The sequence below is a fragment of the Gopherus evgoodei genome, chromosome 1, assembly GCF_007399415.2.
Source record: "Gopherus evgoodei ecotype Sinaloan lineage chromosome 1, rGopEvg1_v1.p, whole genome shotgun sequence".
Classification (NCBI taxonomy): Eukaryota; Metazoa; Chordata; order Testudines; family Testudinidae; genus Gopherus; species Gopherus evgoodei.
In genome coordinates, this window is record NC_044322.1 from 212890348 (window position 1) to 212906078 (window position 15731).

Consider the following 15731-nt stretch of genomic DNA (forward strand, 5'->3'; position numbering starts at 1 on the left):
TTAGCTTACATAAACTGACAAAGGCTCTCTAATGAAGCTGGCAGGTCAGGCCCTTAGTCTGACATCTGATTCGAAAGTGCCAGCATGTAAGATAGTTTGGGCCACTGCTGCCACTTTGGTGTCATCCAAGCATAATAACCCAATTACTGTTTTGATCCACAGTTGAGATAAAGGAAGAGAAGCAGCACCACCTTCTGGTCACCTCTAGAGACCAGAGAGCAAAGCAGTAACATGTCCTTTTGAAGAAGTTAGAAAAATCCACAGGAAATAAAATGCTGAAGCCTTGCTTAGGCCTCCCCAAAATGAATTCTTCTTCCCGTATTATTTTATATTACAATCTAGGATCCTGACTGAGCTCATTGCTGGCTCATCACTGCTACTCAGTTTCTTGGAAAAGATCAGGACACAGACAGTGGAAGACTCATCTACAGGTTAATGGGTTTGAATCTGATCCAGGCAAGCAAATATGAAGGCTATTTGGTGGCCTATGTGAAATTAATTGTTAAGTCTTTATCAGCTGCGTTGTGTGCTCCTGGGCTGACCTAAGGCCAACAAGAGGGGAGGCAGGCAGTCTCAGCAGAGGTCAAATAATGGCATGGAAATCAAGTTTTCTCCCTCTGCCTCTTGAATACTCACATCAGATCAAGTCTGAGGCACACTGGCAATGAGGTGCACATGTGTGAAGCCTGCACTGACACTGCTTTTGTACCATAACTGTCCTTGGGAGTAAAAAAACATGCCCATGTTGTGAACCACAAACAGAAAAAGACCCGGGTTTCTGGGTTCACACAGCTGAATGTCACATTTTAAGCCAGAGCGCAGGAGAAAGGACTAATGCCTCTTTTCTTTGAATTAAATGTGGTATCAAAGCTTTTTGAATTTTGTTAGAGGACACCCCACAGACACGTACCTCAACCATCTGTAACACTGATCAGCTTCATTCTCAGCCTTTCAAGACAACTCTTCCAGTTTATCAGAGTAGGACCTCTGCTATAGCAGCCAACGTCTGCCTCCATTCAGTACCTTAATAATGAGTCTCTGTACCATTGCTCATTCCTGTGCGTTAACCAGCAATGCAACGTGGGTTAATAGCAACCTGAGAGATGAAGTGTCACTGCAGGTCAGAGCACACAAAGTAAAATGGGAAATGAGCTGTAGTGGTGCACAGGGGCTAAGCACAGAGGCTCATCATTAAGGTAGGAAGGGAGAGGCTAGTGTACCAGCCACATAAGCCAGAAATAACAGTACCCAAATGTAACTAGCTCTTGGAAAACACGTATCTAGCAGACATGCCTAGTGTTTTGAAGTGTCTGTCTCTCTCTCTCTCATGACTTCTCCCCTTATACTACAATTTTATGCCCTATTTTATTTCAAAAGTCTGCATTCTCGGCCTGTGGTACAGTATACTTCACCTTTGAGCGAAATGTTGGGTGGACGAAGTACACCGCCTTCAAATTTCTCTTGTACCTAGTTTAAAGAAGAAAATGACACTTGTTGTTAAAAAACAGAGTAATGAGCTCATCCTACTAAATTCAGCCAAAAACACAGCTTAAAGTGTTTGGAGACACTTGCGCTCTTATGAGCAAGTGCTTGTGGTGCTAACCCTGACCCACAACATTCAAATGCAGGTCAAAGGGAGGCTGCCCTAAGAATAAGCGAGACAAAGGAAGTGAAAAGTTTCCCTGCATATCTAGATAAATCCTATCTGATCCTCCAGTCCAAAGAGGGTTACACATTAGTTACACCTGTTAGTGCTGTCTACACATCTCCTCCAGCAAAATGGATGGAGCATCCCAGTGCACAATACTGGCTTTTGGGAACACAACCTTTAGAGGCACATGGAATGAGCTCACATAAAATATATGGGTGCAAACACACCTGCCTTCATTACTGATAGATATGCCATGGGCAGGGATTGCAGAGACCAGTATATGACACAAGCATGCAAGAACTAGAATTAATTTCCTGTTGAACCAAGGCACTCACAAGTTACAATAAGCATTAAAGAAATGCCTAGAAATTTGTTTAAATGGTTTGATTCAGAGCAGGAAAGGAAACAGGCCTAATCTCTACTGGTTTTGTTAGACACCTGGGTCTATTGGCCCCTGTGAAATTCTTCCCAGCAATCCTTTAGCTATGGAAGCAAGCTGGATAAAGGGTCTGTCTTAAAGGCCTGTATGGGGAGAGGAGTACAGGAGAAGGGTTCTCTTCCTACTCACGACACTCACTTGATGTCGACGACATCATACAGTTTCTTCAGGAAGTCGGAGTCCAGGTGATTGTAATCACTAGTGAGTGTGTGGAAGTATACTATGACATACTCCTTCACTGCAATATGGTCCATGACATGGATGAAGTACAAGAGTGCCTGAGGTGGGGAGACATTTATATTTTTAGCAGAAAAAATCTGTCACAGTCCCATTCTGTGCTAACAGATTTCCCTCTAACATTAATATTATCCAGACCAAAAGCCTTAAGACAAGCTGATATTATATTTCAATTACAAAAACATGATGCAACACTGAAGTCTTAAGCACTGGCTCAAAAATATTATCTGGAGATGTCTACAGCCAACCTTTACTCTGCTCCATGTACCTCCACATACTTTGTCAGGATCCCTGGCATTTCGCATGTGCAAGAAACAAGTTTGCTCAGTGCACCTCACTTCAGAGTCTCCAGCTACAGAAGCACCTTTACATCTCTTTGGAGGGAAAGAGGGGGCCCTACACTACCCTGCTAAAGAACGGTCTTACTGCGTCAGACCAATGGTCCATCTGGCCCAGTATCCTGTCTTCCGACAGTGGCCAATGCCAGGCGCAATGCTTCCCTGAAGAGAATCTAGTCACTTCCGTAGAAAAGTTTCTACCAGAAAAACTTCATATGCAAAGTTTTAGATAGGATATATTTTCATGTTAAAGTATCTATGCAAGCAGTTCGTACATAATCTGCTGTGTAGGAAGATTTCTGCATAGATACACCCCTCTAGAGATATCTTGCTAAAGTTAGTGCTGAGGGTATAGGATGAGATAGTTGTACTTAATAGAAAGTGCCTTTTAACCTTAACTAAAGAATCACTGCCACAGCTCTATAATTTTATATGAAGATTTTACCTTTTCCATGTCTATCAGAGTTACAGGAATATTCCTTCCAACTACCACCATCACTGTGCGACCACAATTATCCACACCTACAGAATAAAATGAGAACCACAAGCTTTTATCTTTGAATAACATTCATAAAGCAGTCTGAGTTTTTGAAAGTCTCCCTGTAAATCAGGGGCAGCTAATACAAACATTCTACAATGTCGTTTACTAGCATTCTTAACAGGAGAAGAAGAGTGCAGAGACTACTGCTCCCATTATGCAGTACTCATTTTGATCTAAACGGAAGGATGCCTTGCACCTGGAAACGGTAGTTTTTAAATATAGAGTTGTACTCCTTGAAGATGGAGGCTGCAATCAATAACCCTGGAGGTTCCAGCAATTTACTGACATAGCACCTACTGTTTATATGGCTACACTTTCAGCTTTATCACTACCAAAAGGGTGTGTTGTTCTGGACATGTAATCTATAACAGGAACCACACCCTCAAACAACTGCAATCACATTAGCATAAAGGGGCTTCTTGTGTTGAAGTTCTTATTGACGCAGACATGAACGACTTAGCTACAGGTGCTTAATTTAGATAGTATGTTTACAATGTGAAATATGGTATTGTTAATTCCTTGAAAGGTTGTAATATACACTCCCGCCCCCTTAGGTAGCTGAATACATTGTAGATTTCCTTGATAGGAGTTTTCTCCATGATGTTTATATATAAATGGGGAAGAAGAGTTATAAAACCAGAGTGTAGGGTGGGGGGAAATCAAATGCTGTCTAGCCTGTGTGTAAATATAAGCATATTGTAAAATAATTTAGAAAGTTATTTTAATCAGTAGCTACTAGGACTGGTTTTTTTGGTAAGGGTAGTACACTTGTAGCTATAGATGGAGAGGTTATCTGACCTTTTAAAGGAGTTTTACAGGTTGAATATTTGGTATGAGAGACATAATGGACTTAAGCCAATGACTGAACAAATTAAAAACCTTTAATGCTGCTGCTAGCAGGAATGTTCCTGTACTTTAACAAGTGTAATAATCATATTTCATCTGCCATATCCCTGTCAAACAACAGCAGGGAATTATTGCTTCCTGCCCCCTAACAATAATATTCATTCACTGAACATGCCATCTCAACTCTCTCTTCTCAGTTTGTTGCTGTTGCCCTCTGATCATTACCCAGAAGCTGCTTTGGAGTGTACAATATAGGAAGGCTTTCAAGGCAGAACAAGAGGAATCCTTCTCTATAGTAAGTTAAGTGGATATATCTGTGATTCTTGGTTAATTGGTCTAGATTTATGACATGGTATGGAAACCAGGCAAACCATATTGTCCCTAACTTTGCATGGGAAGATGGACTAGATTGCACAAAACTGGGTGGTCTAAACCTTATTTCCCTTAGGTTCAGCACAGTTCAAGTCCACTGGAGCTTTACTTGCTGACTTTAAACTTGTTCCTTACCCACCTTCCAACACCAAGTAGCACTGGGAACTCTGAATTCTGGGATTATCTCACACTCCCCCCCATCTCCTCATAGAATTAGTAACCAGTAACCAGGACACTCATCTAACAAATACAGAGGGCCAGGAGCATGGTGACTGGAGCTGGAAAACATAGGATATTGGCCTAGAAGGGACCTCCTGGGTCATAGAGTCCAGTCTCCCTGATATCATGGCAAACCAGTCATATAATTCTATTTATAGATTTATCAAATTCCATTTTAAAATCGGTTAGGTTGTTTGACCTCATCACTCCTACTGGAAGACTGCTCCAGAACTTGCTCCTCTGATGATCAGGAACCTTCTAATTTCCGGTCCCAATTTATTCATGGCCAGCTTATACCCATTTGTTCTTGTGCCAATAATGTCCATTACTTTAAACAGCTCTCCTCCCTCTAGCGTTTTTCCACTGAGGTATTTATACAGAGCAATCAGTTCCCCTTCTTGGCTTTTGTTCTGCTACACTAAGCAAGCCAAGCTCTTTTAATCTCCTCTGCATTTCTCTGATCATCCTAGTAGCCCTTCTCTGCATTTGGACCAGTCTGAATTCCTGTTTCTTTAACAAGGATGACCAGAATTGTACACAGTATTCCAGGTGAGGTCTTATCAATGCCTTGTACAATGGCATCAATACTTCTCTCTCTCTACTGGAAATACCTCACTTGATATATCCTAGGATCATACCTGCCCTTCTCATGGCTGCATTACATTGGTGGCTCAGTCATCTTGTGATCAACTAATACACCAGGTCTTTCTCCTCTACAGTTTTTCCAACTGATGAACCCCCAGTTTACAGCAGAAATTCTTATTGGTCCCTCAGTGCATGACCTTGCACTTCGTAGTATTACATTTCATCCCATTTCTACTGCTCTGGTCGGTCCTCAAGGTCATCCAATTCTTCCTCTATAATACTCCAGCCCTCCTCTGCATTGATGAGGCCTTCCAACACTGTCAGAGGCAAACTTCATTAGCACATTGCTACCTTTTGTGCCAAGGTCACTAATGAAAATAGTAATGAAGATTGGTCCCAAGACAAATCTTGAGGCTCTTCACTGGTAACTTCCCTCCAGACCTGATAGTTCTCATTTCAGCATAACCTGTTGCCTTCTCCGCTTCAGCTAGCACTTTGCCCACCTTATATTTTTTATATTAAGCCCTCATTTTCCCTCTAAATTAACAATACCTCAAACACCGCAAATGCCAGCCCCTGAGCTCAGCTTTAGAGATCTTTGAATTTAGGAACCCACTTGAATTTGTAGATGTAGATTTTCTATGACACATGTCAAATTACTTATGGTTAGAGCCCTTGTGGATACAAAATTTGTATCTGCATCCAATCTGCAAACATAGTCTCCAGATATCCACAGATTTTTAGGGCTGTACTTATGGTCCCAGTTCATCACATCTCATTCTAGTTTCCATATGCCAGAAGTTTTGTTTGGCTGTGGCCTGCCTGGCACTGAAGTAGGACAGACTTTTTAATCTGTCATTAGATTAAAACATGTGCTCAGGCTTCATCTCATGAGCCTTCCTTCACACAAAGGTGGAAATGGCCATTCCATTTCCTACTGGTGAGTCTATAAGAAACAGCCTTTGGGATCTTGAACTCACCTGTCTGATACAAGGCTTTGAGAGAAGCAACGTCAGATAGGTCTTCAGCTCTTGCCTGACACAGCCAGCGATTGTAACTAGAAAAGTCAAACACATATATGGGGTCAAAGCTGTCTCTGGGTATGTCTACACTACAGGAGTATTCTGATTTTACATAAACCGGTTTTGTAAAACAGACTGTATAAAGTCAAGTGCACGCAGCCACACAAAGCACAATAATTCGGCGGTGTGCGTCCATGTACCAAGGCTAGCGTCGATTTCAGGAGCATTGCACTGTGGGTAGCTATCCCATACGTATCCCATAGTTCCTGCAGTCTCCTCCACCCATTGGAATTCTGGGTTGAGATCCCAATGCATGATGGTGCAAAAACAGTGTTACGGGTGATTCTGGGTAAATGTCGTCACTCATTCCTTCCTCCATGAAAGCAACTGCAGACAATCATTTCGCGCCCTTCTTCCCTGGATTGCCCTGGCAGACGCCATAGCATGGCAACCATGGAGCCCGTTTTACCTTTTGTCACTGTCACCGTATGGGTACTGGATGCTGCTGACAGAGGCGGTACTGCAGTGCTACACAGCAGCATTCATTTGCCTTTGCAAGATAGCAGAGATGGTTACCATCCCTATTGTACCGTCTGCCATGCCATTGTAAATTGGTGATGAGATGATGGTTATCAGTCGTTCTGTACCGTCTGCTGCTGTCATGGGTGCTCCTGGCTGGCTTTCACTGAGGTTGGCCAGGGGCGCAAAGACAAAAATGAGAATGACTCCCCGGGTCATTCTCTCCTTTATGTTTTATCTAAAAAGAGTGTCAGTCCTGCCTAGAATATGGGGCAAGTGTACTAGAGAACCTGTGTACCAGAGAACCAGAGAGCACAGCCACTCCGTGTCAGATCCCGCAGAAATGATGAGCTGCATGCCATTCTAGGGGGTGCCCCTGCAACAACCCCACTCGTTGCTTCCCTCTTCCCCCAACCCTCCTGGGCTACCGTTGCAGTGTCCCCTTATTTGTGTGATGAAATAATAAAGAATGCAGGAATAAGAAACACTGACGATTTAGTGAGATAAAATGAGGGGAAGGCAGCCTCCCGCTGCTGTGATAGTCCAGGCAGTACACAATCTTTTCTTTAGACATGAAGGGGGGGAGGAAGCTGATGGAGCTCAACCCCCAGTTACTATGATGAAGACGGTTACCAGCTGTTCTGTACCATCTGCTGGGAATGACTGGGAGTCATTCCTATTTTTACCGAGGTCAGCCAGGAGCACTCACGAGCTGATGATTACCATGGCAGACGGTACAATGACTGCTATCCACCAGGAAGGGGATGCTAGTGTTCAGTGCTGCAGCACCCTGTCTACCAGCAGCATGCAGTAAACATAGGATGATACTGAAAAAAAGCGAGAAACCTTTTTTTTCCCTTTTCTTTCGGGGCGGGGGGGAAGGGTGTAAATTGACGACATATACCCTGAACCACCCGGGACAATGTTTTTGACCCTTCAGGCACTGGGAGCTCAGCCAAGAATGCAAACGCTTTTTGGAGACTGCGGGGACTGTGGATAGCTGGAGTCCTCAGTACCCCCTCCCTCCCTTCACGAGCGTCCATTTGATTCTTTGGCTTTCTGTTACGCTTGTCACGCAGCACTGTGTTGTGGCCTCTGTCTATCATAGCCTGGAGATTTTTTCAAATGCTTTGTCATTTAGTCTTCTGTAACAGAGCTCTTATAGAACAGATTTGTCTCCCCATACAGCAATCAGATCCAGTATCTCCCGTACGGTCCATGCTGGAGCTCTTTTTGGATCTGGGACTGAATCGCCACCCGTGCTAATCAGCGATCCACGCTGGGCAAACAGGAAATGAAATTCAAAAGTTCGCGGGGCTTTTCCTGTCTACCTGGCCAGTGCATCCAAATTCAGATTGCTTTCCAGAGCGGTCACAATGGTGCACTGTGGGATACCAGCCGGAGGCCAATACCATCGATTTGCAGCCACACTAACCCTAATCCGACATGGCAATACCGATTTCAGCGCTACTCCTCTCGTTGGGGAGGAGTACAGAAACTGATTTAAAGAGCCCTTTATATCGATATAAAGTGCCTTGTTGTGTGGACGGGTGCAGGGTTAAATCGGTTTAACGCTGCTAAATTGGGTTTAAACGCGTAGTGTAGACCAGGCCTCTCTCTTTCATCTGTGTTAGAAAGCATGAAGATCAGCCTGGAAAAATTGGAGGAGCTGGATCTGCTACACTTAGTGTTATAGAGCAGTCAACACTGCAATTTTTTGCGTAAGGAAACTGCTTCTGAAGTGCTTCAATGGGGAGTGTTTGAAAAAAAAGGAATATTGACTGTTGTCTAGTTATACTGTTGGTTACTTTGCTTGGGACAATATACATACACTTAATTGGTTCTCTTTTCTAGCCCTCATGCACAACTGCAATGGTATTGCATTTCAGTTGCAAACATTTAAGGAGAATTTTCACATCCAACCAACACTATTTGGGTTAAATATTTAAAACAGTGAAAAGGGGCGGTTGTTTTTTAAATCCAGAAGTTGGGTCTAACTAGTGACACTGGCCTTTTATTACCAAACATATATAAACAAGTCAGTGCTTCAAACGCACACTGAAAGCCATGCCTCATGCCCAAAATATGAGTATCATAACATAGGACTGGCTCCCTAGGAGGAAGTTAAACCTCCCTCTAATATGCAAAGAGCAGGGAAAAAAATGCAATTCAACTGAAAAAATAAGCAGCAACTCAAAATTCTCTCTTCCCTCCAACTTCAAAAGCACAGGAGGAAAAAGGGTTTATTAGGTGCACAGGATTCAAAAGGGCATGAGTTCTGAAACAGGTGTGCCTGTCTTAGGCCATGTCCACACTACGGGGGGGAAATCGATCTTAGATACGCAACTTCAGCTACGTGAATAACGTAGCTGAAGTCGAATATCTAAGATCGGATTACTCACCCGTCCACACCGCGCAGGATCGATGTTCGCGGCTCTCCCTGTCGATTCCGGAACTCCGTTGGGGTTGATGGAGTTCCGGAATCGATATAAGCGTGCTCGGGGATCGATATATCGTGTCTAGATTAAACGCGATATATCGATCCCCGAGCAATCGATTTTAACTCGCCGATACAGCGAGTAGTCTGGACGTGGCCTTAGAAAGAGAAGACTAGGTTCAGTTACTGAAAGCTATGATGGAACTGTGCCATCTAGTGGTAAACAGGCAGTACAATTGCTCCAATGTGTCTAAGTCAGTGGTCCCCAAAATGTGGGGCGCCCCCACCACAGCCCGGCTGTGGCTCTGCTTCTGCCCCGACCTCGGCCCCACTCCCAGCCTCCCTTTACCCCCGCCCCAGATGCAGCTCCAGCTCTGCGGGACGTGGACATAGGGAAGGGGAGGTATAACCCTCAAAATTTGGGATTCCTGGTCTAGGTCCTGCAGATATGAAACCAACAGAACAAAATCCCCACAAAAAATGAAAACCAACCCTTACCCCGGTCCCATACTTTTAGCACCAAGAGGCTATTTCAGGGATCGAGAATGAAACTAGGCCTTGTCCATGCTTTCCTGTTGACAGATTGCAGGTTTGCGAGATACAGAAAGAGAGCATTAAGAATCTTTCCCAGAGTCACAGGCCTAGCTGAGACATGCATATAGAGAAACAAGGCAACATGTTCTCACTTTCTCTGATGCTGTTTCTGCAGCGCTGCCTCTGACAACTGTCCCTGAAGGATGAGGCGCCTCTGCTTATCAATATCTCCCTCCATGCGGGCAAATGCATGGGAACCAATGAATGAAATATCTGCTTCCAGCCCCTCCTCATCCGAGTTATCTGCAATGGAAGCATGGGTGAAGAAGCTGTAAGGAAGCCAGAGCTCAAACTATATACAAGAGAACCACAATAATGAACATGGAAATGTTGCCTCATGACAGTGCATCAATAAGACACAACCAAATCACAAGGTGACTGCAGCCATGACACACACAAAAAGACACCATGTTATGATGCACAAATTTTCTGTGGTTCCATTTGATAGAGTAACGACCTCTATTGAGCTTAACTCCATGCTAAGAACAAGGAATTCTTGAAATCTAATCTTAGCTCCGTTAGCGATTTAGGGTATGTCTTCACTACCTGCCAGATTGGCAGGCAGCAATCGATTCAGCAGGGGTCTATTTATTGCGTCTAGTCTAGATGCGATAAATCGATCCCTGAGTGCTCTCCTGTCGACTCCTGTACTCCAGCTTGAGAGGTAAAGCAGAGTCAATGGGGGAGTGGCAGCAGTTGACTCACCACAGTGAAGAAATCATGGTAAGTCAATCCAAGTACGTTGACTTCAGCTATGTTATTCACATATCTGAAGTTAGGTAACTTAGATTGATCCCCTCCAGTGTAGAGCAGGCCAAAGTTTGACCTTGGGCAAATCAATCCCACTTGCCTCTAGCCACAACCAGTACAGTGATAACAATGAACTATTTCCAGTGTTACTCCAATGTTTATAAAGTGCCTTGAAAATACAAGTGTGCCTTGTAAACGCTAAAGGTATTTTCTCTAGCTCTTAAACTAGAGGTCAGTCTAGATAAATGGTCTCCTTCTGGGCTTAGCATCTATAAATCTATAAACTGAGTAACACGGTGACTGCAGACATGCATCCTTGGAACAGATGGATTGGCCTTGTCTACTCTAGGGGAGAACAAAAGGACAGATCTGTAATTCATCATAAGGTGCAGCTCCACCTATGATAACGCTGAAAACCATATCAGACAGGGCTTGGATGTTACCACTACATCACCTAACCCTGATCAGAACAGACTTTCATTAGATGGTGGTAAAAAAGCTTGAACTTAGGTGATTTCAAGGAAGAGACTATTGAAGTTTCCCAGTCATCTCAGACTAGAGCAATGCATCAGAATGAGTGGCGTTGCGGGGGGGAATGAAAATCCGAGCATAGGCCTCCAACCACCTCCCACATACAAAGGGAGAAAGCAGAAGTTACTGCTGTAGAATCCAGGCAGATGCCTGAGCTGGACATAGGTAAAATCTCATTTTGAAGATTCTCTCTATTGGGTACACTCCATCTAAAATATGGGATTCATAATTCTCTGTGCAAGTTTTCTGGTTTTCCTTGGCTTTTGTGCCAATATTTCAAGGTTGAATTATAACTCACCATCTGGAGCACCTGGTTTTTCACTGATCCTGATCTGTCGCTCTGGTACTACTGGCTCTCCTTCTGAATTGCCAATATCTGCAGGAAGGCACGGTAAGGAATGACATTCTTCTTCCAATGACCTTGGAAAATACAGAGGCAGCAGCTTCTGGTAAGTGGCCTACAAATGACAGAATGTTTGAGAAGGCTTTGCAGGCATCTCAATTCTTCAGAGAGAACTAAAAACTACTTTTCTATACAGCCACACAAGAACCTGTAACTCTGTAAAGAGGGTAGGGGGATAATGGATCACTCTCCTAGGTACTTTTCAGTCAGCTGCATTACTCTTCCTTTCTTCCACTGAGCTTTTGCCAAAAACAAGAGGATAAAAGGAGCCAGCCTCAGTTGTACAGAGGTTTCAAATAGGGCTGTCAATTAATCACAGTTAACTCAAAAAAAATTAATCACAATTGCACTGTTAAAACAATAGAATATCAATTGAAATTTATTAAATATCTTGGATATTTTTCTACGTTTTCATATATATTGTGTTCTGTATTGTAAGTGAAATCAAAGTATATTATTTTCATTATAAATACACCTCTACTCGCTATAATGTGGTTGTGGGGAGCCCAAAACCCCTACCTATAGCTGAAACCCCATTATATCGGGTTGGGGCAGCAGAGCTCTGGCAGTGATTTAAAGATCTCTGGGCTCCAGCTGCTGCGGGGAGCCTGGACCCTTTAAATTGCTGGTGAGCCCCACTGCTGCAGCCCCAGGGTAGCGGCGGCAGGGCTCCAGCAGTGATTTAAAGGGCCCTGGGCTCCCTACAGCAGCCAGAGCCCCGGACCCATTAAAGCACCACTGGAGCTCTGTTGCCACCGCACTATACGCGAACCTGTGTTATATCGGGTGGCATTATAGCAAGATAGAGGTGCATTTGCACTGCAAAAATGATAAACAAAAGAAATTGTATTTTTCAATTCACCTCATACAAGTACTGTAATGCAATCTCTTTGTCGTGAAATTGCAACTTACAAATGTAGATTGTTTTGTTACATAACTGCACTCAAAACCAAAACAATATAAAACTTCAGAGCCTACAAGTCCACTCAGTTCTACTTGTTCAGTCAATTGCTAAGACAAACAAGTTTGTTTACATTTACAGGAGCTAATGCTGCTCGCTTCTTATTTACAAGATCACCTGAAAGTGAGAAAAGACGTTCGCATGGCACTTTTGTGTGTGTCTCTACATGCCAGATATGCTAAACATTCATATTCCCCTTCATGCTTTGGCCACCTTTCCAGAGGACATGCTTCCATGCTGATGACGCTTGTTAAATAAATAATGCGTTAACTTAATTTGAGACTGAACTCCTTAGGAGAGAACTGTATGTCCTTTGCTGTTTTACCCGCATTCTGCCACATTTTCCTTGTAATAGCAGTCTTGGATGATGACCAGCACATGTTGGTCATTTTAAGAACAGTTTCACTGCAGATTTGACAAAACGCGGAGAAGGTACCAATGTGAGATTACTAAAGACAGCTATAGCACTTGACCCAAGGTTTCAGAATCTGAAGTGCCTTCCAAAATCTGAGAAGGATGAGGTGCGGAGCATGCTTTCAGAAGTCTTAGAAGAGTAACACTCTGATGTGGAAACTACAGAACCCGAACTACCAAAAATGAAAATCAATTTTCTGCTTGCTGGTGACATCTGACTCAGATAATGAAAGTGAACATGCGTCGGTCTGCACTACTTTGGATTGTTATCGAGCAGGACCCATCATCAGCATGGACGCATGTCCTCTGGACTAGTGGTTGAAGCATGAAGGGACATGTGAATCTTCAGCGCATCTGGCATGTAAATATCTTGTGATCCTGGCTCTAAAGTTTTACACTATTTTGTTTTTGAGTGCAGGTTTTTTTGTACATAATTCTACATTTGTAAGTTCAACTTTCATGATAAAGAGATTGCACTACAGTACTTGTATTAGGTGATTTTTTTCAGTGCACATACTTGTAATAAAAAATAAAACAAATATGAAGTGAGCACTGTACACTTTGTTTTCTATGTTGTAATTGAAATTAATATATTTGAAAATGTAGAAAACATTGAATTTTTTAAAATACATGGTATTCTATTATAGTTTACAAGTGCAATTAATCATGATTAATTTTTAATTGCTTGACAGCCCTAGCTTTAAAGAGTCACAGAAATATTAAGTCACATCAATTCCACCCTTTTTCCCCACTCCTTCCTCCTCCCTCCCCGACATGTTAAAAAACAGTAAAAACTAAAAAAGAGCCACCGTATCTAAACAACAAAGTAAAAGCAGCAGTTAGAGGCAAACAGGCATTCTTTAAAAAGTGGAAGTTAAATCCTAATGAGGAAAATAGAAAGGAGCATAAACTTTGCCAAATGAAGTGTAAAAATATAATTAAGAAGGCCAAAAAGAATTTGAAGAACAGCTAGCCAAAGACTCAAAAAGGAATAGCAAAAAATGTTTTAAGTACATCAGAAACAGGAAGCCTGCTAAACCACCACTGGGGCCACTGGACGATCGAGATGCTAAAGGAGCACTCAAGGATGATAAGGCCATTGCGGAGAAACTAAATTAATTCTTTGCATTGGTCTTCATGCTTCATGGCTGAGGATGTGAGGGAGACTCCCAAACCTGAGACATTCTTTTTGGGTGACAAATCTGAGGAACTGTACCAGACTGAGGTGTCATTAGGGGAGGTTTTGGAACAAAACGATAAATTGAACAGTAGTAAGTCACCAGGACCAGATGGTATTCACCCAAGAGTTCTGAAGGAACTCAAATGTGAAATTGCAGGACTACTAACTGTCACCTGTAACCTATCATTTAAACCCGCTTCTATACCAAATGACTGGAGGATAGCTAATGTGAAGCCAATTTTTTTTTAAAGGGCTTCAGAGGTGATCCCAGCAATTACAGGCCAGTAAGCCTGACTTCAGTATTGGGCAAAGTGGTTGAAACTATCATAAAAAACAACATGGTTTTTGTAAAGGGAAATCATGCCTCACCAACCTATTAGAATCCTTTGAGGGGGGTCAACAAGCATGTGGAAAAGGGGGATCCGGTGGATATAGGGTATTTAGATTTTCAGAAAACTTTTGACAAGGTCCCTCAGCAAAGGCTCTTAAGCAAAGTACACAGGCATGGGATAAGAGGGAAGGTTCTCTCATGGATTAGTAACTGGTTAAAAGGGTATGAATAAATGGTCAGCTTTCAGAGAGGCAAATAGTGGGGTGCCCCAGGGGTCTGTACTGGGCCCAGTCCTAGTCAACATATTCATAAATGATTTGAAAAAAAGAGGTAAACAGTGAGATAGCAAAATCCGCAAATGATATAAAACTACTCAAGATAGTTAAATCCTAGGCAGACTGTGAAGAGCTTCAGAAGTATCTCTCAAACTGGGTGACTAGGCAACAATATGGCAGATGAAACTCAATGTTGATAAATGCAAAATAATGCATATTGAAAAAACATAATCCCAACTATGCATATAAAATGATGGGGCCTAAATTAGCTGTTACCACTCAAGAAAGATCTTGGAGTCACTGTGGATAGTTCTCTGAAAACATCCACTCAATGTACAGTGGCAGTCAAAAAAAGTGAACAGAATATTGGGAATCATTAAGAAAGGGATAGATATTATGACATAAAAAATTATATTGCCTCTATATAAATCCATGGTATGCCCACATCATGAATACTGTGTGCAGATGTGGTCGCCCCATCTCAAAAAAGATATACTGGACTTGGAAAAAGTTCAGAAAAGGGCAAGAGAAATGACTGGGGGTATGGGATGACTTCCGTATGAGGCGCAATTAATAAGACTGGGATTTTTCACCTTGAAAAAAGATGACTAAGGGAGGATGTGATAGAGGTCTATAAAATCATGACTGGTGTGGATAAAATAAATAAGGAAGTGTTATTTACTCGTTCTCATAACACAAGAACTAGGGGTCACCAAATGAAATTAATAGGCAGCAGATTTAAAACAAACAAAAGGAAGTATTTTTTCACACAACGCAGTCAACCAGTGGAACTCTTGTCAGAGGATGTTGTGAAGGCCAAGACTACAACAGGGTTCAAAAAAGAACTAGATAAATTCATTGAGGATAGTTCCATCAACGGCTATTAGCCAGGATGGGCAGGGATGGTGTCCCAAACCTCTGTTTGCCAGAAGCTGGGAACGTGCGACAGGAGATGGATCACTTGATGATTACCTGTTCTGTTCATTCCATCTGGGGCACCTGGCATTGGCCACTGTCGGAAGACTGGATATGGGCTAGATGGACCTTTGGTCTGAACAAGGATGGCCGTTCTTATGTCATGGCAGT

The 15731-nt window shown here is 42.7% G+C and overlaps 1 protein-coding gene across 3 annotated transcripts in view; it reads right to left on the reverse strand.

The window, feature by feature from the left end:
• GDAP2 (ganglioside induced differentiation associated protein 2) overlaps positions 1-15731 on the reverse strand; it is a 48558-nt gene that overhangs the window by 10954 nt on the left and 21873 nt on the right. For all 3 annotated transcript variants that reach the window (XM_030534774.1, XM_030534784.1, XM_030534764.1), the window contains 6 exons: positions 11380-11539; positions 9893-10043; positions 6209-6285; positions 3111-3187; positions 2229-2368; positions 1413-1467 (listed from right to left, as the gene is read on the reverse strand). In XM_030534774.1, the coding sequence (XP_030390634.1) occupies positions 1413-1467; positions 2229-2368; positions 3111-3187; positions 6209-6285; positions 9893-10043; positions 11380-11539 (660 nt within the window). The remainder of the gene's footprint in view (positions 1-1412; positions 1468-2228; positions 2369-3110; positions 3188-6208; positions 6286-9892; positions 10044-11379; positions 11540-15731) is intronic.